Source organism: Bubalus kerabau, chromosome 22 (assembly GCF_029407905.1).
Source record: "Bubalus kerabau isolate K-KA32 ecotype Philippines breed swamp buffalo chromosome 22, PCC_UOA_SB_1v2, whole genome shotgun sequence".
Taxonomy (NCBI): Eukaryota; Metazoa; Chordata; class Mammalia; order Artiodactyla; family Bovidae; genus Bubalus; species Bubalus kerabau.
The window spans coordinates 21,875,270-21,900,393 of record NC_073645.1 but is presented as its reverse complement, the minus strand read 5'-3'; the positions used below and the strand labels follow the sequence as shown (position 1 = coordinate 21,900,393).

Genomic DNA, 25,124 nt, shown 5'->3' with positions numbered 1-25,124 from the left:
ATTTTCTACTAATGGTAGAAACAAGGGCACCGCCATACCTTGCAGTATTAGCTAAAAAAATCCTTTCTCTGGATCTACTTATAAGGATAAATCAAAGTTAGAGGTGGCTGATTATTTGGAAAAAAACTTTAAGTTATGGGCCACCAAGTACATAGCATTAGAATGAGGATAAAAGTAACGTCTTGAAATTATGAGTTCTGTAAGAAAACTGAGTAATAAATATGGGACTATATGTTACCATTAACAATGCCCTTAAAAGCCAAAATGCTGCCAGAAAGGGGAAGCACCTCAAAGGCAAGTGGCAGGAATGATCACTTTTTTTTTTAACCATCCAAGGTCACTCTCGGCCTTGAAGGATCAAAACAGAGCAAAGGCATACCTTAGAGGTACACTGTCTCAGTATGAAACCTGGCTAGTTTCCTGCATCTTCTTTCAAATGCAGCCACAGTGTTCAAATAGACATGCCTCTGTTCTCTGAAGACAGAAAGCACAAGCTGTATGGCCACACCAAAGAGAGGGGCCCTGGCCTAAGCGGTACTGGGGCAGAGGGTCAGGAGGAGGACGTAATGACTCCCCCAAACTTGGAATGGAGGTGCTGAATGTGAGCAAGGGACAGTTTCAGAACAGACCACGAATGAGAAAAACAATGCTGAGGAGCTGTAAGAGGGCTCTAAGCCCGGAATAGCAGCAGGATTGAGACCCCAAGGCCAGTGTCATTGAGGAACGTCTGGACAGAGCTCCACGCCACCATCTTCGAGGCAATGCTAATAATCCATCATTGTCACGGGCACTGAATCATACAAAAATGAGGCTGCTGCCCTCGTTGAAAGCACAATGAGGCACTGTTTCTTGCTACCTCAGCATCTTACCGTCTAGCACTAACGTCTCTTCAGTGTAGAACTACTTTCCTAAAACACTGACGATGCAGATATGAGAAGGATGACGCCTGAGCTGACTTGTCCGTGTCTTTTAGGAAATCTCTCAGTGCCCAGAGGTGTGTGTGTGATTCTGGCTGCTCTTCACTGTAATGCATGGTCTGGTGTGGCTTGCCAAATGCCTCTGGCATGGGCAGAGAAGACCATACCAGAAACACACTGTGTGCCAGATGGCTTCTGCAGGATGTCAGACTGGACGAAATGGCGAAGGCAAGAGGGTGGGGTGGGGATGTGTGAAGAGGACAGGAAGGGGAGAGAAGCTGCCATAAACCAGTCCCAGGGGAGTATTTCTGTAGTGTACTCTCGGGCACCAGATGATCAGCAGTCTACTCAGCAGGGTTCAGTTAAACCAACAGGCCCACCGAATCCCCTACACAGCATTATAGGGTGAAAATAAGGGGAGAACTGTACTCCCATTTCTTTGTGGGAATGACAAAACCAACCAACAGCTGAGTGATGTATACCACAAAATGGGCTTTAATGTCTCCCTCTTATAACATGATAGTGCTGTTTAAACCGGAACTGGCACCCAGCTCCCAAGACTAGCTTCCTATGAGGAATGAAGCTGGCAAGCCCCTGGCTGCCATGCAGCTGGAGCAGCCCCAGGCACTCGGCTTAGTACAAGATCTGGAGTCCAAATGCCCACACCTGCTGCAGTTCGCCCACTTTGGGGTTCTGGAACTGGCAGTGTAGATCCTGTGAATACCAACTATACCAGATCCCCGTCCACCTCTTTGTACTAGCGGCTCCCTCCCCTCTGTCCCCCACCTGCCTCATCTGCCCCTCGCAATATTGCTGGTCTCAGCTTTGTGAGGTACTAAGAACACCCTGCCTTTGCAGGGCCTAAATCTCCCATCGTCACAGGTTTGAATCCTCTGTTTTGCTTTCACTTAAAACATCTTGGAAGCATGGCTTGCCCTGTCCAGAGGATTCCTGGAAGTCACATCCTCCAAGTTTCTCCGAAGCTGACGGCTTCCTTCCACATGCAACACAGTAAGGCGATTCCAAAGAACTGCACGTAGGAGTGAAGACAAACAGGAGTTGCTCTTCTTCTTGTACCCAGTCAGCCCTTGTCTTGATCGCTTTATCTCTTTCTTTCATTAACACGCACATCTGCATGTACACAGAGGTTTGGAAAAATCCTCTGAAAACTGGAAGTACTTTCTGAATTCCTGGAATTATCCCTTTCATCAAGTGATGTTCAAACTGCAGACTGGTCTCTGCCTTCCCAGATGGCTTCCCGTTGCTTGGCTTCCAATCGTTTTCTCTCTGTAAATAAAAGCAGTGTTAAAAATAGTAGTATAAGTTCACATAACCAGTAGCTTTCCCTTAATCTGCATTACATGGCTAATTTTAATCATGAAATGGGTGGATTCCCTGGTTTTCTCTTACCTGATTCCAAGAGTTAATATTTTTCACTTTCCAAGTGCTTTGTAAGTTGAAACAGTGTTAGCATTACTATACAACAAAAAGAGAAAGGGCTGGGCTAATAGAAATTAAAAGCATATGGAATACAAGTCAGAACCAAGGAGGATCCAGATTCTTATCTTATTATTAAGGTATTTATTTTAGTTCTCTTTCTCAACTGCATTAGTGCTTCAGTGAAACTGGCCATTATTCCCAGTCTACTGATCTTTAATAAACTGTGGAAAATTCTGAAGGAGATGGGAATACCAGACCACCTGACCTGCCTCTTGAGAAACCTGTATATAGGTCAGGAAGCAACAGTTAGAACTGGACATAGAACAACAGACTGGTTCCAAATAGGAAAAGGAGTACATCAAGGCTGTATATTGTCACCCTGCTTATTTAACTTCCATGCAGAGTACATCATGAGAAACGCTGGGCTGGAAGAAGCACAAGCTGGAATCAAGACTGCCGGGAGAAACATCAATAACCTCAGGTACGCAGATGACACCCACCCTTATGGCAGAAAGTGAAGAGAAACTAAAAAGCCTCTTGATGAAAGTGAAAGAGGAGAGTGAAAAAGTTGGCTTAAAGCTCAACATTCATGGAATCCGGTCCCATCACTTCATGGCAAATAGATGGGGAAACAGTGGAAACAGTGTCAGACTTTATTTTTCTGGGCTCCAAAATCACTGCAGATGGTGACTGCAGCCATGAAATTAAAAGACGTTTACTCCTTAGAAGGAAAGTTATAACCAACCTAGATAGCATATTAAAAAGCAGAGACATTACTTTGTCAACAAAGGTCCATCTAGTCAAGGCTATGGTTTTTCCAGTGGTCATGTATGGATGTGAGAGTTGGACTATAAAGAAAGCTGAGCGCAGAAGAACTGATGTTTTTGAACTGTGGTGTTGGAGAAGACTCTTGAGAGTCCCTTGGACTGCAAGGAGATCCAACCAGTCCATCCTAAAGGAAATCAGTCCTGGGTGTTCACTGGAAGAAATGATGTTGAAGCTGAAACTCCAATCCTTTGGTCACCTGATGCAAAGAGCTGACTCATTTGAAAAGACCCTGACGCTGGGAAAAATTGAGGGCAGGAGGAGAAGGGAACGACAGAGGATGAGATGGTTGGATGGCATCACCGACTCGATGGACATGGGTTTGGGTGAACTCTGGGAGTTGGTGGTGGACAGGGAGGCCTGGTGTGCTGCGGTTCATGGGGTTGCAAAGAGTCGGACACGACTGAGCAACTGAACTGACTGACTGATCTTTATAAATATTTCAAAAGGGATCAAGAATATGTTTTAATATTTTTCTTCTACCTTCTTGCTCAAATGGAAATAGTAGCCACTGGGCTTTAGTAATATCTCTCTACTACAATCCTACAAAAAAAAATACTTCACAGGAAAATCAAATTTTAATATTTTCAGAGTACTTTCAGGAGCCAGAAACCTTCTGGAATGTCAATTCCAACATGGAAAAAAGACCACATATAATGAAGGGAAAATAAAAACTATTTCTAAAAACAAAAAATGCACAAATCTGGGCAAACCATCTTCAAATTTTAACACATAAGCTTGGTTTCCATTTAACATTTTCATCAAGACCTGAGACAGTACATACCATACACAGTTTGGTGACCCAAGCACTTCACTAGGTGCCACAATACCAGTTCTAATTTCATGGCTAGTCAGTCATTGATCCTGACACTATAAAATGTAGATAATTAAGCCTAAGTGCTTCCTTCCAAGGGCAATTATTTCAGATAATGCCTGTAAAAGATTTTGCAAATCATGAACCAAGGGGAATTACAGAAATCAAAGTGAGTTTAGAGTTAATATCAATACTTGCTATTTTGATGTTATCTTTCCAAATTAACAGAATACCTTACAAAAATTCTTATATTTGACTCAACTTTAAAGGCAAACAACTTGATAAGGACGCTGACTGGCACTTGGAAATGTGAGAAAGAGAAATCTGCTGCTATATGGGCACCCTCTTGTGGCACCATCTGAAAATAGCAGCAAAGTTACAAGAGGCAAAAAATGGGGGTAGGCAACGTCCCAACTGAAGGCTAGTTTGAATTCAGAGTCCTGGACTCAGCTTCAAGGCAGGCTTAAACTGGGTTGGGATTCTCCAGGGAGACAGTACTAAGGATAACTGGCCGATGCTGGTTTCTGATCCTTAAAAACAGGGAAAAGTTAGGAAAGGATCTAAAGGCAAAGGCAACCTTGGACAAAAACAAAAACTGGTCTGACTTCCAAGAAAAAGTAAAGAAAACAGACAAGTGAATTATTAGAACTTAGATATTTTAATAAGCTCAGAGAGGTAAACCAGAAAGGCAATGTGGAATGTTATAAGAAAGGAAATCCAGGAGCAGTAGAAAAACAAAATTTTGGCCCATAATTCACAATTTCAAAATCAAAGTAGCACTGAAAAAAAAAATTGTTTTTTAAAAAGCTTGAGACCAAAGTTCCTTTAACTATACTATAACCTGAAAGGTCATGAGGCTGCTTTATAGCCTTTATATGCCATTTAATGTGACTAGTCAGTCTGTTACAGAAATATTAATGCTAGCGGATTCGATTTTGGTGTTAGGAAAGAGATATTAAGATAAACATATTATCTTTCTAAAATTAGAATAGTTTAGATTTCTGAAACATTTCCTATCCTAACACTTTCTAACAAAAGACCGTACATCTGTTTACCAAATATATGTAAATATAAGAGGAAATTCTGGTGGTAAACCATATGATAAAATCAGCAAGAATAGAGAGACAAATTGAGAAGCACAAAGAAACAGTGAAAATGTGAGGCTTAAATTTAGAAATACAGAACATGAACAGAATACATAAATACAGGTTAGGATAAGACCTAAATATATTTTCTTCATTTTAAAGAAATGGAAGCTTGGACGAGTCAAGTGACTTGCCTAAGGTTATATAATCAGTGAAAACCTGAAGCTGGAACCCATGTCCTTAGTTCTTAAATCAGAATACTTTCCACTACCCTGACATCTGAAGACAAGATCTGAAAATATCTACACAGAAAAGGAAAATATGTGGGAAAAAAAAATATGGTCAGAATAGTAAAGAATAAACATGTTGCCTTTTACTAAAGAAAAGAGGTAATAGCTGATAGACAGCATTTTTTTAAAAGCTCCTATTAACTCCACCAATTAAAAAAGTAAACTAAGAGAAAGCCCAACAGCAGCCATGAGGGCATGGAACCAAAGAAGAAGAGAATATTAGTATGAAATGATTAACCTAAAGCCCTGAAGACTTTTATTTCTCAGTATAATAAATAAATTGGCAGAAACAATTATATTAAATGAGTTGAGTTCTCACTGAGGAAATGGAAAGTGCTGAAGATGAAAAAGGGGCCAGTTTGGTGTCATGTTTAAAACAATAAAGAAAAGAGATGGAAATTAAAACATACAAAATTTATTTCTACACCTAAGAAAACAATGGAAAATCATCACAAAATCTACTTGTAGCCACCTACAGAGCAAAAATCAACATCAAGACTTGAAATACAAGTCTAGTCAAACTAATCTAATTGCCTTCTTTTATGGATTGACAGACCTGGGAGATCAAGGAAGGCTGATATAAGTAACCTCTGCATTTTAGCAAGTTTTAGTTTTAGATTTTAGATTACCAAGTATGTGTATGATCATTAATACATGGGGAAATGGAGTCTACCTCACATAAATGTTAAGTGAGCATTTAACTCTAGAGGGTGGAATGGTTATCAATGCATTAAGTATAATCATGCTATTTACTTGGCAATAATTGGTAAACCAGTCTGCTGCTGCTGCTGCTGCTAAGTCACTTCAGTCGTGTCCGACTCTGTGCTACCCCACAGACGGCAGCCCACCAGGCTCCCCCGTCCCTGGGATTCTCCAGGCAAGAACACTGGAGTGGGTTGCCATTTCCTTCTCCAATGCATGAAAGTGAAAAAATAAAGTGAAGTTGCTCAGTCGTGTCCGACTCCCAGCGACCCCATGGACTGCAGCCCACCAGGCCCCTCTGTCCATGGGATTTTCCAGGCAAGAGTACTGGAGTGGGTCAGTGAGTCTGTAAACATTTTCATCTCTGATCAGGGCCACAGACATAAGTTTATTAAAAGGCAGGTGACTCCAAAAATATGGGTAAACGCTGCATCCCAAAGAAAAAGATAGGAAATGAAGGGAACTTTACAAAGAGGGAGAAAGGACACCAAGAAAATGCCATAAGACCTAGCCTACGAGTCAGCAATGCAGTGCTGTCCTTGGAGGCAGAATAACGGAATTCCTAAAAAGGATTTCAGAAGGCAGGGGCTGTGATTAGATTTTTATTACAGTTGACTAGGTATCCTACAGAGATGATTTTACTTTTAAGTTCTTAGTGATTTCATTAATCAAACTAAGGGATCAAATTATTGTTTACTTACTCTGCCTCTCTGGCCTGTGCCCCAAAAGATGGCCTTTCAGAACCAGCCAATTAATCATCCTCCCCCAAGAGTAAAACGACACACAGTTATGAAACAAAATTACAGCCAGCTTTTAAAATGAGAGTAGCTTATTCTGAGAACTCTGATTCCAACTTTAGATGGGAATTAAGTGTTCTGACAAGTGGAACATGGGGAAATTTTACATATATTCCTGAGTTTGGACTTTAAAATGTGGTTTTATCACTTACTGTCAATGATAAAAGATCACTGACAGAGATCATTCTGTCGTTTTTGAGATTGCATCTAAGTACTGCATTTCGGACTCTTTTGTTGACTATGATGGCTACTTCATTTCTTCTAAGGGATTCTTGCCCACAGAAGTAGATATAATGGTCATCTGAGTTAAATTCACCCATTGCAGTCCATTTTAGTTCACCAATTCCTAAAATGTCCATGTTCACTCTTGCCATCTCCCGTTTGATCACTTCCGATTTGCCTTGATTCATGGACCTAACATTCCAGGTTCCTATGCAATATTGCTCTTTAGAACACCAGACTTAACTTCCATCACCAGTCACATCCACAACTGGATGCTGTTTTTGCTTTGGCTCCGTCTCTTCATTCTTTCTGGAGTTATTTCTCCACTGATCTCCAGTAGCATATTGGGCACCTACTGACCTGGGGAGTTCATCTTTCATTGTCCTAACTTTTTGCCTTTTCATACTGTTCATGGGGTTCTCAAGGCAAGAATACTGAAGTGGTTTGCCATTCCCTTTCTCCAAGATTACTTTCTTAATCTCTTTTTTTAAGGATTAAGACAAAGACTCCTCAATAAAATGGTAAGAAGACCAAAGTAGGGTAAAGGAAGTTTATACTTCCAAATTCCAAATTCATTAATTAGAAAGGTTCCATATGCAATGTTTAACTCTAGGTTTTATAAAGAAAATCATGGAGGACTTGAAAGGGTTCAGAGTAGAATCATGAGCGAAATAAGATTTAACGAAGAAAAAAGTAACCAATGTCATTCATGTTAATGAATATGTAGCTGAGTATCTCTTTACAAACTAAGCACTGTGCCAGACAGCAGAACTCTTGAAGTGGGAAAAAGAGAGGCTATGAGATTTTTTCCCATAGTATCGTGTGTGTGTGTGTGTGTGTGTGTGCGCGTGCGCGCACACACACGCACATGCACGCATGCACTCAGTCATGTCTGACTCTTTGCAACACCATGGACTGTAGCCCGCTGGTTCCTCTGTCCATGGAAGTTTTCAGGCAAGAATACTGGAGTAGGTTGTCATTTCCTACTCCAGGGGATCTTCCCAACCCAGAGACTGAACCCTCATCTCTTGTGTCTGCTGCACTGGCAGGCTGAGTCTTTACCACTGCACCACCACCTGGGAAACCCTAGTATTAATAACGAAAGTACCTATATCAGGATGGCACACAGACTTCGATTTCATACTAATTCTGATCGACTAGCAAATGGTCAAGTCAAAAGTCACCAAGAAAGAGTGTCATGGCTGATGAGCATTGTCTGTCACAGGTAATGAATGGGGGCAACAGCACGTATCCGTCATTACTGGCACGTATTATTATAATGAGTATTAACTTCCCAAGAGGCACACAAACAATAGTATTCTAAATACATAAAGCACCTTTCTAAACGTTTTTATATATGTTAACTTATGTTGCTCAAAGAATTCTCCAAGGTTAGTTGAGTCAAGCATTGCTTTCACTGTGTTGGAAACTGGGGCACAGGGAGGTATAAGAGACCTGCCACAGCTACATAGCTAGTTAATGGCAAAAACTCTATTAATACTCCAGATCCCCTCATTCCTAAATAATCTGCCCTTGATCTTTATAGTTAAAAGCTGTTCAAACAGAATGGTGTCCAGATGCTTCTGATTTCCAGTAAATACCTAAGAAAAAACTTTTAAACTATTGTATAGATTTCAGTTAGACCTAAGGAAGAATTTTCTGATAGTAAAAGCTCTTAACCACTGGAACAGATAACTAAAAAGAAGCCTGTCATATTTTATTTTCTGAAGACCTTAAAAATTTTTTTTACTGGGGAAAAAAATGTTAATTACCCCCAAAACGCCTTCAAAAGGGAATACAGTGTTGTAGAAGGAACATGGGTTTTAATTAGAGAGGCCTAGGTTCCAATACCACCTCTCAATTTACCAGTTGGGTAACCCTAGGCCAGTTATTGATACTTTACCTCTAAAATGGAGATAATATCATTCCCATCAAGAGTTAGCATAACATGTTATACTGCCAGGAACTTCCTTCAATCCTTTTAATTGCAAAAACCTTTTGTGGCTTTTAATCTTAAAATCTTCGGAAGTAAAGAGAAGAAAAAACTGCTTAAAATATCAGGTTCATATTTTCTGTCTTACTCAAGGCAGATATCTCTACCAGATTGCAGGTCTTAAAAAGAGGAACAAAATCTAGTCTTCGTAATTAGGGAGCACAACGCCTTGCACAGGGGCAACGCCAAACGTAGTTGATAAGAGTATCAGAGGCAACTGAAAACAAAAAGATTAATGACAAGAAACATATGCACTGGAATCTGTGCTGGACTCACCATAAAATGATATTGCTACTATTATTAAAAACAGCAGCAGCTAACATTTATCTATCATGGGCCTGTTTCTCTTATTATGGGCCTAGAGAAAAAGGAAGGAGAGTGTTCCTATGGGTTTTGAAAATGACTAAGTACCTTTTGTGGATTATCTCACTTGATTTCCATTTTATGGATGAGGAAACAGAGGCCTCCAGAGAGTAAGTAATTTGCCCAAGGTGACACAGCCAGTAAATGGAAGAGCTTAGATACAGACCCAGGCAGTCTGATTCTATAGCTTATAATGTTATTTCTTGTGCTGTACTGACCCCCTTCCCTCCAGTGTTAGATTTGGAACAAAAATATCTGTTCTATTTAATATCTAAAAAGTACTTTTCATTTTCACAGAAAAAAAAATCTTTTAAGTGAGCAGTTTTAGGTTCCATGCAGGCAATTATTAGAGTATATGCTTAATGCCTAAGCAGCCAGAAAGCTATACTGGAATTTTCCATAGGCATCTTCTCAGATATAAAGAATGAGAGAGTTCTGAGACACAATAAAGGAAGAGCCCTCTATAACCTGTATAGTTTTAGCACCAATGGATAGGAGAAATTTATCACAGTGGGCCTCTATTCACAACTAAAAGGCTTCTTCAAAAACGTATGTACCAGGGTACCCACTTAGCCAAAAGCCTCATTTTTAACTGCATCACTGAAATGTCCTTTGTATAGCTGGGCACTTAAAATAAATTCAAGTGCGCCTGTATGATGATGGCCCTACAGAGAAACAGTGGGGTACTCAGGTGATATCCACACAAAACTATTGTTGCAGTTCCTGTCGAAATACAGGTGACATTACACTCATAGGGAGGCGTGTACACTGCAAAAAGAATCACATCTCCTTTTCTACATGCCACAGTCTTTACCCGCCGCTGACCTTCTGAGATGACTGTGGTTATGACAGAGGAATCATTTTCCTCAGAGATAACCAATTAGTAAAGGGTTAAGCACACTGCACATTCCACTTTATCTAGTTCTGACAGTGCCACATATAAAAACCAGAGGCATCCTCCCCTGTTTCTATAATCTCAAGGAACCCTTTGGGTCAAGAAAGCATGAGAAAAATCAAAACTGCCTCATTATCATCATTAAGGTTTCAAAAAATTAGTTGGTTCACCTCTGAAACTCTAGCACCTGCCATGACACACTCTGTCACTGGTTATCTGGCCAGTGCAGCTGAGAGTCTGCAAGCTGCCTGCTATCACCAAAGCAGAGTGGACAGGAAGTATTAATGGCCTTGTTAGACCGGGAATAAACAAGGAGTTTGAAACTTCAATTCGTTTAATGGAAAAATGAAGCTACTTTTCAGTAAGTGGAATTTTCAGAATAAACTGCCTTCAGATTCCACAGATCGTGGACTAAGGCAATCAGACTGTTTATACTCTGAAGTTTGATAAAAAGTACTTAAGTGCAATTGGAGGCCCAAGCCTTTACATACAAGTCAATAGCCTATAAAGAGGAGAGAAACATTTAGCCTCAACTACAAACTATAGGGAAAGAAAAACCCTGCTTGTGGATCAGTTGAAATATTTTCTGAGAAGTCTTAAGTCCTGGAAAATAATAAGATTAGGCTAACCTAGATGTGCTCTAATGGAGCCACTCAGGACTGTCTTTGTATACCTGTGGCAGATTCATTTCGATATCTGGCAAAACCAATACAATATTGTAAAGTTTAAAAATAAAATAAAATTAAAATTGCAAAAAAATAAAAATAAAATAAAAAAATTACATCCTAGAGTTATCATCACCAATGTCAATTGCTGGCTTTTCCTTAATTTATCTTCTACCTAAGATCTAAACCATTTGATAAAATCATGGCAATCATGGCCCAGTAAAACCACAGCAAATACTGTTTTCTGCCTGGGAGATTACTATGTCTTCATAGGAAAATTTTTCTGAGTCAGGAGCAAGAACTATAGAAACAGCCATGGATGAGCTAAAAAGACAGAACCTATCTTTTAAAAAACAACAAAGGAGCATGGATTAGGATACCTTGGTGTGTGGAACAAGCAGACATATTCCAACATGTCTTCCTCCTAAATATAAGTCATGAACACAATTTCAATATATGTGGGAGGCTTCTAGGAAATGGAAATGACAATATGGAATGAGCTTCATTTTTTTTTTTTTTTTTTTAAACACATGCTTTATAGTGAGCTCTAAAGGAACTAAAGAAGAATGCCATCAGCTTCAACTCACCTCGGGCTTCTCGCAGTTTCTTAAGCTCTGCTTCCCGTTCAGTTTTGCTCTGCTTACTTCGAACCCCAAGGGCGCTGATGACTAGCCTTCTGGCTAGGGCTGCTGAAGTCTCAGGACGCTCCTTTGCTGGCTGGAGAAACTCTAAATGGGAGAAAAGGAGGGAGCAGGAGACAGTAAGGAAGAGAAAGCATTCTAGCTCCAAGTGATTTAACTCAGTAATTAACATACAAAATAGACTAACAAGGGCTGCATCAGCAGTAATTAATACAAGCCTGATAGATGAAGATCAGAGGAAATTAACACGGCAAAGCACAAACAACCCTGCCTCCATTATCTGTATTAAGACAATTTCCTACGGTGACTCTAGCAAACTGCCAGGCACAGAGGTAAACTGGATAGGGCTGCCGCAGAAACGGTGAGTGCAGCGCCTGCAGCCCACATCCCACTCTCTCCAAGTGGCTTCTCCAATGCCGTGTTTCCAACAGAGCCTCTTCTCTTTTCCTTTTTCCTTAAAAATATTTCTTTTAACACTAAAAATAAAAGTGTTATGTCTTTAGAACTCTGAATGCTATACAAGTGCTAGGAAAAAAAACGAGAACACGACTATCAGTAAGAAAAAGCTCCTGAGATTATAGGGTTACCAGCATAAGCTCTAGCTTTGGCCTTGGCTGCTCTCGTGGCCTGTGACAAGGGCCGGATCTTCACCATGGTATGTTTACTACCAAGAGCATCACGAGCTGTAAAGAGAATAAATATATATAAAGAAGTAGAAGACATGAAGATGAGTGATGCAAAATATATATATAGTTAAGGCTAGTTCTTAGTAAGTATTTTCTAGATGTTGTGCTTTATTTTTTCATCATGGGCAAAAGAAATGGTAAGCTCTAGAAAATCCATAAGGAACAACTCGGCAGTGATTATTTTAAAATGGGGATTAGAAAACTATGGCTTTGTGACCCAATCCAGCCAACCACCCTGTTTTTGTAAAGTTTTACTGCAACAGAGCCGTGCTTGTTCATTGTGCTGTCTTTCCTCAACAGCAGAGTTAGGTAACAACAGAAACCTTATATCCTGAAATATCCACTATATGGCTTTTTACAGAATAAGTTTGCAGACCCTTATTTTAGAAGAATTGGACAGGAATCAACATCTCTAATTTGTCTGAAAGTCTCTGCATCAGATCTATCCTCATGCCGATAAAGAGGCCAAATCATACACTCAGAAAGTATGTATTACAAATGATCACTGGACAGGTTAAAGGGCTACTGCAAATTCATCTGTCAGTGGGGCTGGGGGCAGAATCACAAACATATTAACATTTACTCATACTGGCTTCTTAAATCTCTACCTGTTTATGCAGTATCATAACTGACAGTTATGCAGCAAATAACCTTGAAAAGCTGACCATCTCCCCAAATACCACTGGATTAGGGTAAAAAGGGAGGGTGGGGGAGTACATGGGTACCAAAGTAACTTGCCTCAAAAACCTCTACTGGTCATTTATCTATAGTGACTGAATAAAATGCCAGGTGGCTGGAACAGAAAGCAAATAAGGAAAAGAAGCAGAAGAAAATGGACAATAAACACAGTGAAATCCACTGGGTGAATACCTGTAATCGGACTGGAGAATACTCCTAGGGCATGTGTATCGTCCACCCATTTAATATCAAATCCTTTCTTTCTGCAACAAAATAAAAGAATTTTATTCCTTAAAATAAAACTTACTTTTAAAAAACATCTTTCAAATAGAATCTTGTAAGGCATTCCATGATGAGAGAAACTCAACAAGTGCATGGGTGGAGTGGGGATAATGACACACAAAGCGGCCTGGAGAGCAGAAGCCATTAAAAGCAATAACCCATCATAAAGAACTACCTGGGAGGGTTTTACCTTGTCAGCCATTCAACTAATTAAGCCACACATGTTCCCTGGGGAGGTAAAGTATTTATCACACTATTTACAAGAGATGTTTTTAGGGGACTGGAGAAAGGAAGCATAAGAAGAAAAGAAGAACCAGAGGAGGAGGAGGTAGGCAGGGAAGGTCACTGGGATTTAATGTAAATGTAGGCTCAAGGGCAGAGACAAGAGACAGAGAGGGACAGGGAGATGGGTCATTCAAAACAAAATCAATCAAATAAGAGAAAAAACAGACACCTATAATCAGGGAGGCTGACCTATTCTTTCTTCCCAGTTGTAGAAGGGAATTAAGAAAGCAAAATTCAGGTTCTGCCACCTTGAGGCCATGGGCTGGTTTAATCTCTCTATAAGCCGGGTTTGCTCATCTGTAAAAAATGGGTTGAATTCCTTCCTAACAGAGTTGCGGTGAAAATGGAAATGAGATAATCCATGACAAGGCAAAGGGCATGATGTTGAGCATTTAGTGGACATTTAATAAATCAATGGTGCCCATTATTTTTTATTAATAACAATATTCATCAGGAAGATGATTAATATTAATGAAGATGTGATTAAAATATGAAGTTGACTCTGGTGTTTGACTCACAGGCTTTTGCACCATGACCTTTTCTTTCTTTTTTTTCTTAAATAAAGCACTATAAAGAACAACAAAAAAAGACAACTGCTAAAGTATCTTTTCCTTTTAACAACTAGTCAAGAAAAAATTTCCTTTGAAGGAAAAAGGAATAAAGAGGCTTTGAAGGTTAGTTAGACAATTTCCTGATGTAAAACTAAGTTCAATCATGGCATAAAATGACCACAGGAGTTGAAGACTATGAGAAAGTTCCACAGTAGAAATCTACATTATACAATAGTTGACAAAAGATGGTAAAAAACTTAGATGGGCTCTAGAGGACCTTTTAGACTTCAGAATTTTATAACTCTTTAAAATGCTTCTCCCCTTTTGAAAATATTTTTGGGTTTAATAGAAAAAATGGTCTTGCAGGTAAAATTAGGAAGAAATAGAGCAATAGGACCGAGAAGGCAATGGCACCCCACTCCCGTACTCTTGCCTGGAAAATCCCCTGGATGGAGGAGCCTGGTAGGCTCCAGTCCACGGGGTCACTAAAAGTCGGACACGACTGATCGACTTCACTTTCACTTTTCACTTTCATGCATTGGAGAAGGAAATGGCAACCCACTCCAGTGTTCTTGCCTGGAGAATCCCAGGGACGGGGGAGCCTGGTGGGCTGCCATCTATGGGGTCGCACAGAGTCGGACACGACTGAAGCGACTTAGCAGCAGCAGCAGCAGAGCAAAAGGAAGTTAATAGTTCTTAACAGTTAACTAATGTTCAGAAAATTCCAGACATCAAGAAAATTAATCCTTGGTTTTAAAAATCATCATTATTAGTGACAACTTCAGGTAGTTCTAATTTTGGATTTAATCTCACCAACTGCTTTTTAAAATCTTCTATGCACTTCACCTGGTACAGACCTGATACTGGGTCTTATCATAACTGTAATGAATTAGACCGATTGACCCATACTACATGTTTAGAGTAAGATCTATGGCAGACTGTTAACTGTCCTCCAGGATCCAGTCACTACTCCTTTCTTTTAGTTACATAACTGATAAGTGAGGTACCTAGCTGCTAGTTTTGCCTGTTCTAACACTTTACAGAAAAATGGGGTTCTTGTTTTTGTACACAGAATTTCAAGGAATACAGTCACACTCATTCATTTACCTATTGTTACTATTTATGTACAATGATGGCAGGAAAATTGGAGAAGGCAATGGCACCCCACTCCAGTACTCTTGCCTGGAAAATCCCATGGACAGAGGAGCCTGGTAGGCTCCAGTGCATGGGGTCACTAAGAGTCGGGCACGACTGAGTGACTTCACTTTCACTTTTCACTTTCATGCACTGGAGAAGGAAATGGCAACCCACTCCAGTGTTCTTGCCTGAAGAATCCCAGGGACGGGGGAGCCTGGTGGGCTGCCATCTATGGGATCGCACAGAATTGGACATGACTAAAGCGACTTAGCAGCAGCAGCATGGCAGGAAAATACCATCTCACGCTAAAAGAAAAGTTGGGAGCTATACCCTAATTCAAGATGTACATGAACTGAATTTTAAGTTTAAATCTGTATATCAGACAATAGACCTGGTTTATTGTTAACTGCAGGATTACAGCATTAAAGCATTAATCCCTTCTTGGTAATGACTTTCTTGAAGATCCTGAAAAATGTTTTTCTTAATAACTTACTTTTGGGATTATTTCTTTTATTCCCAAAGCTTATGTTTCCTTATAAGCTAAAGATAGAGAGATATACTTCTGACTCTACGTATGTATGAAGTATATACATATATAAAAGGTAGTGCAACTATTCTCAAACCCATTTACATCAGTTTTAATTTATGTTTACTACATAATTTATTAAATAAAATTAAAACAATGAACTATGAGTATGAAACATAAGAGTTGTGTCTATAAAAACTTAAAGCTTTGAAAGACTTGAGAAAGATAAAGTCACTAAAAAACCCAAAAAACTATCAACAATTATGTTTGGGCAAAACAGTTTTTAAAAAAAAAGGGCGAGGGGATGGGGAATTCCCTGGTGGCCCAGTGGTTAAGGACTCAGCACTTTCACTGCTGTGACCTGGGTTCAATCCCTGGTCAAGGAACTAAGGCCCTGCACTCAGACCCTGCAAGTTATGTGGTGCAGCCAAAAAAATAAATATCTTAAAAGAGAGAACACATTTTAATCTATAAGGAATTTGCACTCGGGTGACTTTGAATGGATATTAGTTGTTGCTGGAAGTTGTAGGTGATATCAGGGTGACATTAAGAACTCTTCTATCAACAGACTAGTAATTTAAAAACAACAAAAAAAAGGCCTTGACACCACATTAAACTCAATGGACACGAGTTTGAGCAAACTCCAGGAGATAGTGAAGGACAGGGAAGTCTGGTGTGCTGTAGTTCACGGGGTTGCAGAGAATCAGCCACAACTGAAGAACTGAACAACAACAACCACATCAAAGACCAGCAAGTAAATGGACATTTCAGCCACAGCTGAGCGACTGAACCACCGCCACACCAAAGAGTGGCAAGTAAGCGGCCATGCATATGTACTGTTAAAATAAGCTGGTTGAGATGTAACAATCACATTTTATCATTCTCTACTTTATCTCAGTGGTCAGAATAACCTCAAATCAATAATTTAATTTACAGCCTTTTGGACTGTTAGGACCCTTGGTGCCTGGCAGAAGAAAACACATATCTTCTCAGGAGATAGTCTCTTCTTTTATTGCAGACCTCAATTCTCATAAATAAAATTCCAAAGGAAATGGCCAGCTTTACAGTTAAAATAAATAAATAAATAAACCTCCAAAAAAAAGCAAGGCACTACGAGTGAGAATTTGTAAGAACAGAATTAAAAGGACTTCAGGTAAAGGAATAACTAGACATAGACTATAAAAGCTCTATGTTCACTACACTTATAAAGAAATTTTTTTAATCTTGAAAATAGAGGGAAAAAAATGCAGATTTGAAAATTAGAGAACTTTGAAAAATAAGAAACATAAAATGAAATTTAAAAATTCAATGGATAAATTTAAAAGCAAATTAACCACAGCTGAAGAGATTAGAACTAAAGAAATTACTCAGCATATAAAGGAGAAAAAGAAATGGAAAATATGATAGAGATAACATGAGGATTAAGTTAGGTCTAATCCACTTTCAACTGGCAGCATCATAGAGAATATAAAAGAGACTAGTACAGAGGCAACATTTGAAGAAATAATGTCTAGTGTTCTCCAAAACCAATGAAAAATATTTAGGAAGCCCAAATAACCTCAATAATGATAACATAAGAAACACAAAGTCACATCATGCTGAAAATGTATAATACCAAAGACAGAAAACATTAAGAGCACCCAAAGAGAAAAGACAGATTACACTCAGAAGCAATACTCAGACTTTCAGTGGGCTTCTCATCCTACTCTAAGAAAGCCAGGAGAAAGCAGAATAAAATCTTCAAGTTGCTGAGAAAAATAATTGTCAACCTAGGATTCTATACCCAGCAAAAATGTCTTTCAAGAATGAAGTTGAAATAAAGCCATTAAGAAACAACAGCAACGATGACAACAAAATCCAATTGAGTGTGTTACCAGCAGACTGTTATTAATTAAATTCTAAAGAACCTGTTCCACGCAGGAGGAAAAAGATTTCAAATGAAAGATATGAGACACAAAAAGAATACAGAAAACAGATGAATCTGAATGCTGACTATATAAAAAAAATGCAACATCAAATGGAGTTTAAAAAGAAAAAAACTAAATCAAAAAGACTCAAACTAGTAAATCTCAGTATATTAGCTGGAGGTTAGGGAGACACTGGAATGGAATTGGGGAATGGAGTTTAAAACCCTTCAAGTGTTTGGAAACAGTGTAAAAGTATTAACCTTAGTCACTGGTAAATTAAGCATGCATTTTATAATTTCTAAAGTAACTACCAAATAACAGAAACAGTATCATTCCCCAAAAATATGGAGCGAGAAAAAAATACCTCATCAATCCAAAAGAAGGCAAGATAGAAGAGAAAAAGATGGGACAAGTAAACACACAAAAAAAGATGGCAGGCAATACATCCAAATATATCAATAATTACAATAAATATAAATGGACTAAATGCACCGTGGAGACAGACTTCAAAGTCATTATTGATGATATTCTTCTTAAATGCTAAATTGGGATCTAGGAAGACTTTAGCATTTTTTAAAGGAACTTAGAAGAAGAGTGGTTTGATACAGATTTCCAATGGGCTTGGAAAACACAATAAACAAACTTGATGCTAAAGTAAATGACAGGGAATAGGAAAGCAAAAGAGGTGACTTTTCAGAAGACATTTTAAGAAAATTTCATCCCACCTTCCCTAACATCCCCAATCAATTGCAAATACTTACTGATAAGTGCAGAAAATCCGTAGGAGATCTTCAGTACGAAATTCTTGGGGGAAGTCATAAATTTCAATGACATGTGGGAATTCACAATCACTGAGGTCAATATCAGGAACTTCATGGTTGTAATAATCAAATCTAGGTTCTTGGATACTTTCTCTGTTCTTCATATTCCCTGATAACTAGAGAGGAGGAAGCATTCATGTGACTGTTATACCAAGCCAGAGCATTATAAAATATCCTCCCATATATAAACAATTCTCCCTTTTATCTCCTTGTTCCTATTCCTTAACCTTTACCATTTGTCTCTGTTCCAAACACAGTAATATCACCCAGTTTATATTATACAGGTGGAATACTTGAAAAAGTGCTGAAATTTCAGAAAAGACAAGCAATGAATGAAACTTAGCTTGCATCTATCAACAAGGTGTGAGAAAATGTAGAATGATCAATGCAGTGAGTTACAAGCAACACATCTTAGAAACTGAACTGCAGAAAATAGTTCAAGAGATGAATTAATAACATTTGTTTTATTTGAGCTTATTGATCAGACCCCTAGTTTCCTTTCTGAAAGTGAGCAAAACAAAACAAAATGTTGAAGAATGAAAACACTTTGCTAGTCTACCTATTGTTGATGGTAGCTTACAAAGAAATTTGTTATGACAAACGTTAAGTGGTACAGGTAATTAAAGTTCCCCAGCCTTAGAGCTACCTAAAGGAATTCCCACACAGGTTAATAAAGAAAGTACAGTAATGAAGAACACTTAAAATTTTACTCTATGATTAAAAACTGAATGCTGTTAACTATTTCACACTGGAAACAGGAGAACGGAAAGGGAAAAATAAAAAGGGGCAGCAAAGTAGCCATGACAGTCATTTTGTCATTCACCTAGACACTAGTACTCAACACCCAGAACCTTCAGGCTCAAAAGTGTGTTCTGTTAATCAAAAGTCCAACTAGAGACCTTCAAGCACTCCTTCTTTCATACTGTACCTCCTTTCCCATCAAATGAGAAAGTAAGAATCTGCAATGCCAAGGATGCATCTCCTTTCCTCAGAGAAGTGAAAAATGGATTTAAGAATTTTATTTGGGAGGCAGGAAAGGAAAAGGGTGATTTAGGTAAAATCGATGAAAATGTTTATCTATTGCTGTGTCTCTAGTTCCTTTTCTCCACTAGGCTTCAGTTTTACATCTTAAAAAAGGATATAATAATAGCACCAACACCTTACAAGTAAGGGTGCAGACTAAATGAGATGATGCAGTAAGTACTTAGCACACTACTTAGCATCTAAGTATGAATTCAACCCAATTTCAACAAATTTTAATGAGGTGTTGAATCTATTGGGCTTCCCTGGTGGCTCAGACAGCAAAGAATCTGCCTACAATGCAGGAGACCTGGGTTTGATCCCTGGGTTGGGAAGATCTCCTAGAGGAGGGCATGGCAACCCACTCCAGTATTCTTGCCTGAATCTATTATAGGCCAAGTATCATGTTATTTCCACCCTGTTTAGGATACACAAAGCAGGAAGAGAATATCCCTCACACCATAACAATGAGGAAAGACCAAACAATCTATACATATCATAGCTTTTCTTGAGTTTAGCATAGAGCTGACTGAGTATGCAAGGAAACTGAAGTCCTCAGGATGACATGTTCCCCCCAGAGAGAGAATACCTAAACTTTTTTCCCTCTGGCAGATCATGAGAAGAAGTGGCCACCAAACAAGCGGGCAAGAAGATATCAGCTAAATGTTTAACAAGTTCTTAAAAGCCTAGAGTTGACAGTTTAGAATAACTCAGAGCCCCAGAAAGGGGGCTCCAGAAAGGAGGGGAGCCTGCAATTACTTGCAAGACCATCCTTATGCTAATGCCATACTCTCTTGATTACCACTGTTTCATAAGTTCTGAAATTAGGAGGCTTCAGTCTTTCTACTTTGATCATTTTCAAAATCATTTTGGCTGTTCTGAGTCCCTTGCATTTCCATATGAATTCGAGGATCAGTTGGCAGACAGAAGTGGGCCCCAAGCCAAGGAAGGAGGACAGCAGTATCTAAGAGAAGCTGAAAAGGGCAAGAAAACGGATTCTACTCTAGTCTCAAGAAAGGAACACAATCCTACCAATATCCTAATTTTAGTCCAATGAGACCCATTTTGGACTTCTGACCTCAAGAACTGTAAGGCAATAAATCTGTGTTAAGACACTAGTTTGTGGTAATTGAAAACATCAGTAATAGTGTGTGTGTGTGTGTGTATATATATATATATATACACACATACACACATATATATATACACACACATATATATATATAAAACCTTTCTTGCTTTATGTCATGTCATCCCTTAAAATATGCTACATTCCAACCAAAAAGGAATACTATGTCTGCTGCTGCTGCTGCTGCTGCTGCTGCTAAGTCACTTCAGTCGTGTCTGACTCTGTGCGACCCCACAGACGCAGCCCATCAGGCTCCCCCGTCCCTGGGATTCTCCAGGCAAGAATACTGGAGTGGGTTGCCATTTCCTTCTCCAATGTATGAAAGTGAAAAGTGAAAGTGAAGTTGCTCAGTCGTGTCCGACTCTTAGCAACCCCATGGACTGCAGCCTACCAGGCTCCTCCGTCCATGGGATTCTCCAGGCAAGAGTACTGGAGTGGGGTGCCACTGCCTTCCTAAACAGGCATAAATACTATGCCTATGAGTGCACAACTGCACTCATTTCACACGCTAGCAAAGTAATGCTCAAAATTTTCCAAGCTAGGCTTCAACAGTATGTGAACCAAGAACTTCCAGATGTTCAAGCTGGATTTAAAAAAGGCAGAGGAACCAGAGATCAAATTGCCAACATCCTCTGCATCATAGAAAAAAGCAAAGAGAATTCCAGAAAAACATCTATTTCTGCTTCTTGACTACACTAAAGCTTTTGACTGTGTGGATCACAACAAACTGTGGAAAATTCTGAAAGAGACTGGGAATACCAGACCACCTTACCTACCTCCTGAGAAACCTGGATGCAGGTCAAGGAGCAACAGTTAGAACCACCCATGGAACAACAAACTGGTTCAAAATTGGGAAAGAAGTATGTCAAGGCTGTATATTGTCACCCTGCTTATTTAACTGATATGCAGAGTACATTATGCAAAATGCTAGGCTGAATGAAGCACAAGCCAGAATCAAGATTGCCGGGAGAAATATCAATAACCTGAGATATGCAGATGACACCACCCTTATGGCAGAAAGCAAAGAGGAACTAAAGAGACTCTTGAAAAAGTGAAAGAGGAGAGTGAAAAGGCTGGCTTCAAACTCAACATTCAAAAAACGAAGACATGGCATCCGGTCCCATCACTTCATGGCAAAGAGATGGGAAACACTGGAAACAGTGACAGACTTTATTTTTTTGGGCTCCAAAATCACTGCAGATGGTGACTGCAGCCATGAAAGTAAAAGATGCTTGCTTCTTGGAAGAAAAGCCACGACGAACCTAGACAGCATACTAAAGAGTAGAGACACTGCTTTGCCAACAAAGGCCCTATAGTCAAAGCTATTGTTTTTAAAGTAGTCATGTATGGATGTGAGAGTTGGACCATAAAGAAAGCTAAGTGCCAAAGAATTGATGCTTTTGAATTGTGGTGTTGGAGATGACTCTTAAGAGCCCCTTGGACTGCAAGATCAAACAGTCAACCCTAAAGGAAATCAACCCTGAATGTTCACTGGAAGGACTGATGCCGAAGCTAAAGCTCCAATATTTTGGCCACCTGATGTGAAGAACTGACTCACTGGAAAAGACTCTGATGCTGGGAAAGATTGAAGGCAGGAGAAGGGGATGACAGAGGATGAGATCACTGGATGGCATCACTGACTCTATAGACATGAGTTTGAGCAAGCTCCAGGAGATGGTAAAGGACAAGGAAGCCTGGCGTGCTGCAGTCCATGGGGTTGCAAAGAATTGGATATGACTGAGCGACTGAACAACAATATGCCTAAACACATGTTGCTTCTTTCTGCCTGTGGATTTGATCACATTATTTTTGATCACATGAATAATCTGACTCTTCCTCTATACTTCTATAGCATTTACCTCATCTGCACTGTTTTGTTTTTTTTTTGCTGTGCCATGCAGCATGTGGGATCTTAGCTTCCCAACCAGGGATTGAACCTGTGCCCCCTTAATCACTAGACCATCAGGGAAGTCCCATCATCTGCACTACTTTTATAGTACTCACTGCATAACACCTAATATTAATTAGACCTATCTCTTCCTCTAGCTTTAACCTCACTACCTAACCACCTATCCAACAAACATTTAATGTATGTTTAACATCACATTAGAGAAAGAAACTGGACAAAGAATGTTAATATGTAATAAAGAAGGTATTACCAGTGGGTAGAGGAGAATGAACTTTGCTTACTCTTGTTCACTACCCAAGTAAAGAAATTATACAGAGAAAAGTATCATAGACAGAAGTGTGCAAAGGCATGCAAGGAGCATAGCATTCACTAAACAGTTTGGTGTGGCCACACTGAATAATGTGAGAACTTCAGAGAGTGCTATGGGCTTCACTGTGTCCTCCCAAAATTCATAAGTTAAAATCATAAACCCTAATATCTTAGACTATAACTGTATTTAGAGATCATGTCTTTAAAATGGTATTAAGTTAAAATAAGGTAGATCCTAATCTGAGTGATGTCCTTATAAAAGGAAATTTGGACACAGATGGAAGATCATGTAAACATAGCCATTTACAAACCAAGGAGAGGCCTCAGAAGAATCCAACCCATGCTGACACCTTGATCTTAGACTTCTAGCCTCTAGAATTGTGAGAGAACAAATTTCTATGGTACTCTGTCACAGGCACAACTGGGTGTTGTTTTTGCTTTGGCTCCATCCCTTCATTCTTCCTGGAGTTATTTCTCCACTGATCTCCAGTAGCATATTGGGCACCTACTGACCTGGGGAGTTCATCTCTCAATGTCGTATCTTTTTGCCTTTTCATACTGTTCATGGGGTTCTCGAGGCAAGAATACAGAAGTGGTTTGCCATTCCCTTCTCCAGTGGACCACATTTTGTCAGACCTCTCCACCATGACCCATCCATCTTGGGTGGCCCCACAAGGCATGGCTTAGTTTCACTGAGTTAGACAAGGCTGTGGTCCGTGTGATCAGATTGGCTAGTTGTCTATCGCTGTAAAGAGCAATATTGCATAGGAATCTGGAATGTTAGGTCCTTGAATCAAGGCAAATTGGAAGTGGTCAAACAGGAGATGGCAAGAGTGAACATTGACATTCTAGGAATCAGCAAACTAAGATGGACTAGCATGGGTGAATTTAACTCAGATGACTATTATATCTACTACTGTGGGCAGGAATCCCTTAGAAGAAATGGAGTAGCCATCATAGTAAACAAAAGAGTCCAAAATGCAGTACTTGGATGCAATCTCAAAAATGACAGAATGATCTCTGTTTGTTTCCAAGGCAAACCATTCAATATCATGGTAATCCAAGCCTATGCCCCAACCAGTAGCGCTAAAGAAGCTGAAGTTGAATGGTTCTATGAAGACCTACAAGACCTGTTAGAACACCCAAAAAAGATGTCCTTTTCATTATAGGGGACTGGAATGCAAAAGTAGGAAGTCAAGAAACACCTGGAGTAACAGGAAAATTTGGCTTTGGAGTACAGAATGAAGCAGGGCAAAGGTTAACAGAGTTCTGCCAAGAGAACGCACTGGTCATAGCAAATACCCTCTTCCAACAACACAGGAGAAGACTCTACACATGGACATCACCAGATGGTCAACAGCGAAATCAGATTGATTATATTCTTTGCAACCAAAGATGGAGAAGTTCTACACAGTCAGCAAAAACAAGACCGGGAATGGACGGTGGCTCAGATCATGAACTCCTTATTGTCAAATTCAGACTTAAATTGAAGAAAGTGGGGAAAACACTATTCAGGTATGACCTAAATCAAATCCCTTATGACTATACAGTGGAAGTGAGAAATAGATTTAAGGGACTAGATCTGATAGACAGAGTGCCTGATGAACTATGGACGGAGGTTTGTGACATCGTACAGGAGACCTTCCCCAAGAAAAAGAAATGCAAAAAAGCAAAAGGCTGTCTGAGGAGGCCTTACAAATAGCTGTGAAAAGAAGAGAAGTGAAAAGCAAAGGAGAAAAGGAAAGATATAAGCATCTGAATGCAGAGTTCCAAAGAATAGCAAGGAGAGGTAAGAGAGCCTTCCTCAGCGATCAATGCAAAGAAACAGAGGAAAACAACAGAATAGGAAAGACTAGAGATCTCTTCAAGAAAAATCAAGATACCAAGGGAACATTTCATGCAAAGATGGCCTCAATAAAGGACAGAAATGGTATGGACCTAATAGAAGCAGAAGATACTAAGAAGAGGTGGCAAGAATACACAGAAGAACTGCACAAAAAAGATCTTCATGACCCAGATAATCACAAAGGTATGATCACTCCCACTCACCTCAAGCCAGACATCCTGGAATGTGAAGTCAGGTGGGCCTTAGGAAGTATCACTACGAACAAAGCTAGTGGAGGTAATGGAATTCCAGTTGAGCTATTTCAAATTCTAAAAGATGATGCTGTGAAAGTGCTGCACTCAATATGTCAGCAAATTTGGAAAACTCAGCAGTGGCCACAGGACTGGAAA

The 25,124-nt window shown here is 39.5% G+C and overlaps 1 protein-coding gene and 1 non-coding gene across 21 annotated transcripts in view; one reads left to right on the top strand and one right to left on the bottom strand.

The window, feature by feature from the left end:
• Positions 1–1,389: 1,389 nt before the first annotated feature.
• The window catches only part of R3HCC1L (R3H domain and coiled-coil containing 1 like), a 72,373-nt gene continuing 48,638 nt past the window's right edge, over positions 1,390–25,124 (bottom strand). For all 20 annotated transcript variants that reach the window (XM_055560297.1, XM_055560299.1, XM_055560295.1 and 17 more), the window contains 5 exons: positions 18,463–18,638; positions 13,206–13,276; positions 12,237–12,332; positions 11,596–11,736; positions 1,390–2,204 (listed from right to left, as the gene is read on the bottom strand). In XM_055560297.1, the coding sequence (XP_055416272.1) occupies positions 2,137–2,204; positions 11,596–11,736; positions 12,237–12,332; positions 13,206–13,276; positions 18,463–18,638 (552 nt within the window). In that variant the 3' untranslated portion in view covers positions 1,390–2,136. The remainder of the gene's footprint in view (positions 2,205–11,595; positions 11,737–12,236; positions 12,333–13,205; positions 13,277–18,462; positions 18,639–25,124) is intronic.
• Positions 16,108–16,180, top strand: TRNAE-UUC (transfer RNA glutamic acid (anticodon UUC)). The gene has a single exon. It is a non-coding gene; the product is annotated as a tRNA-Glu (tRNA).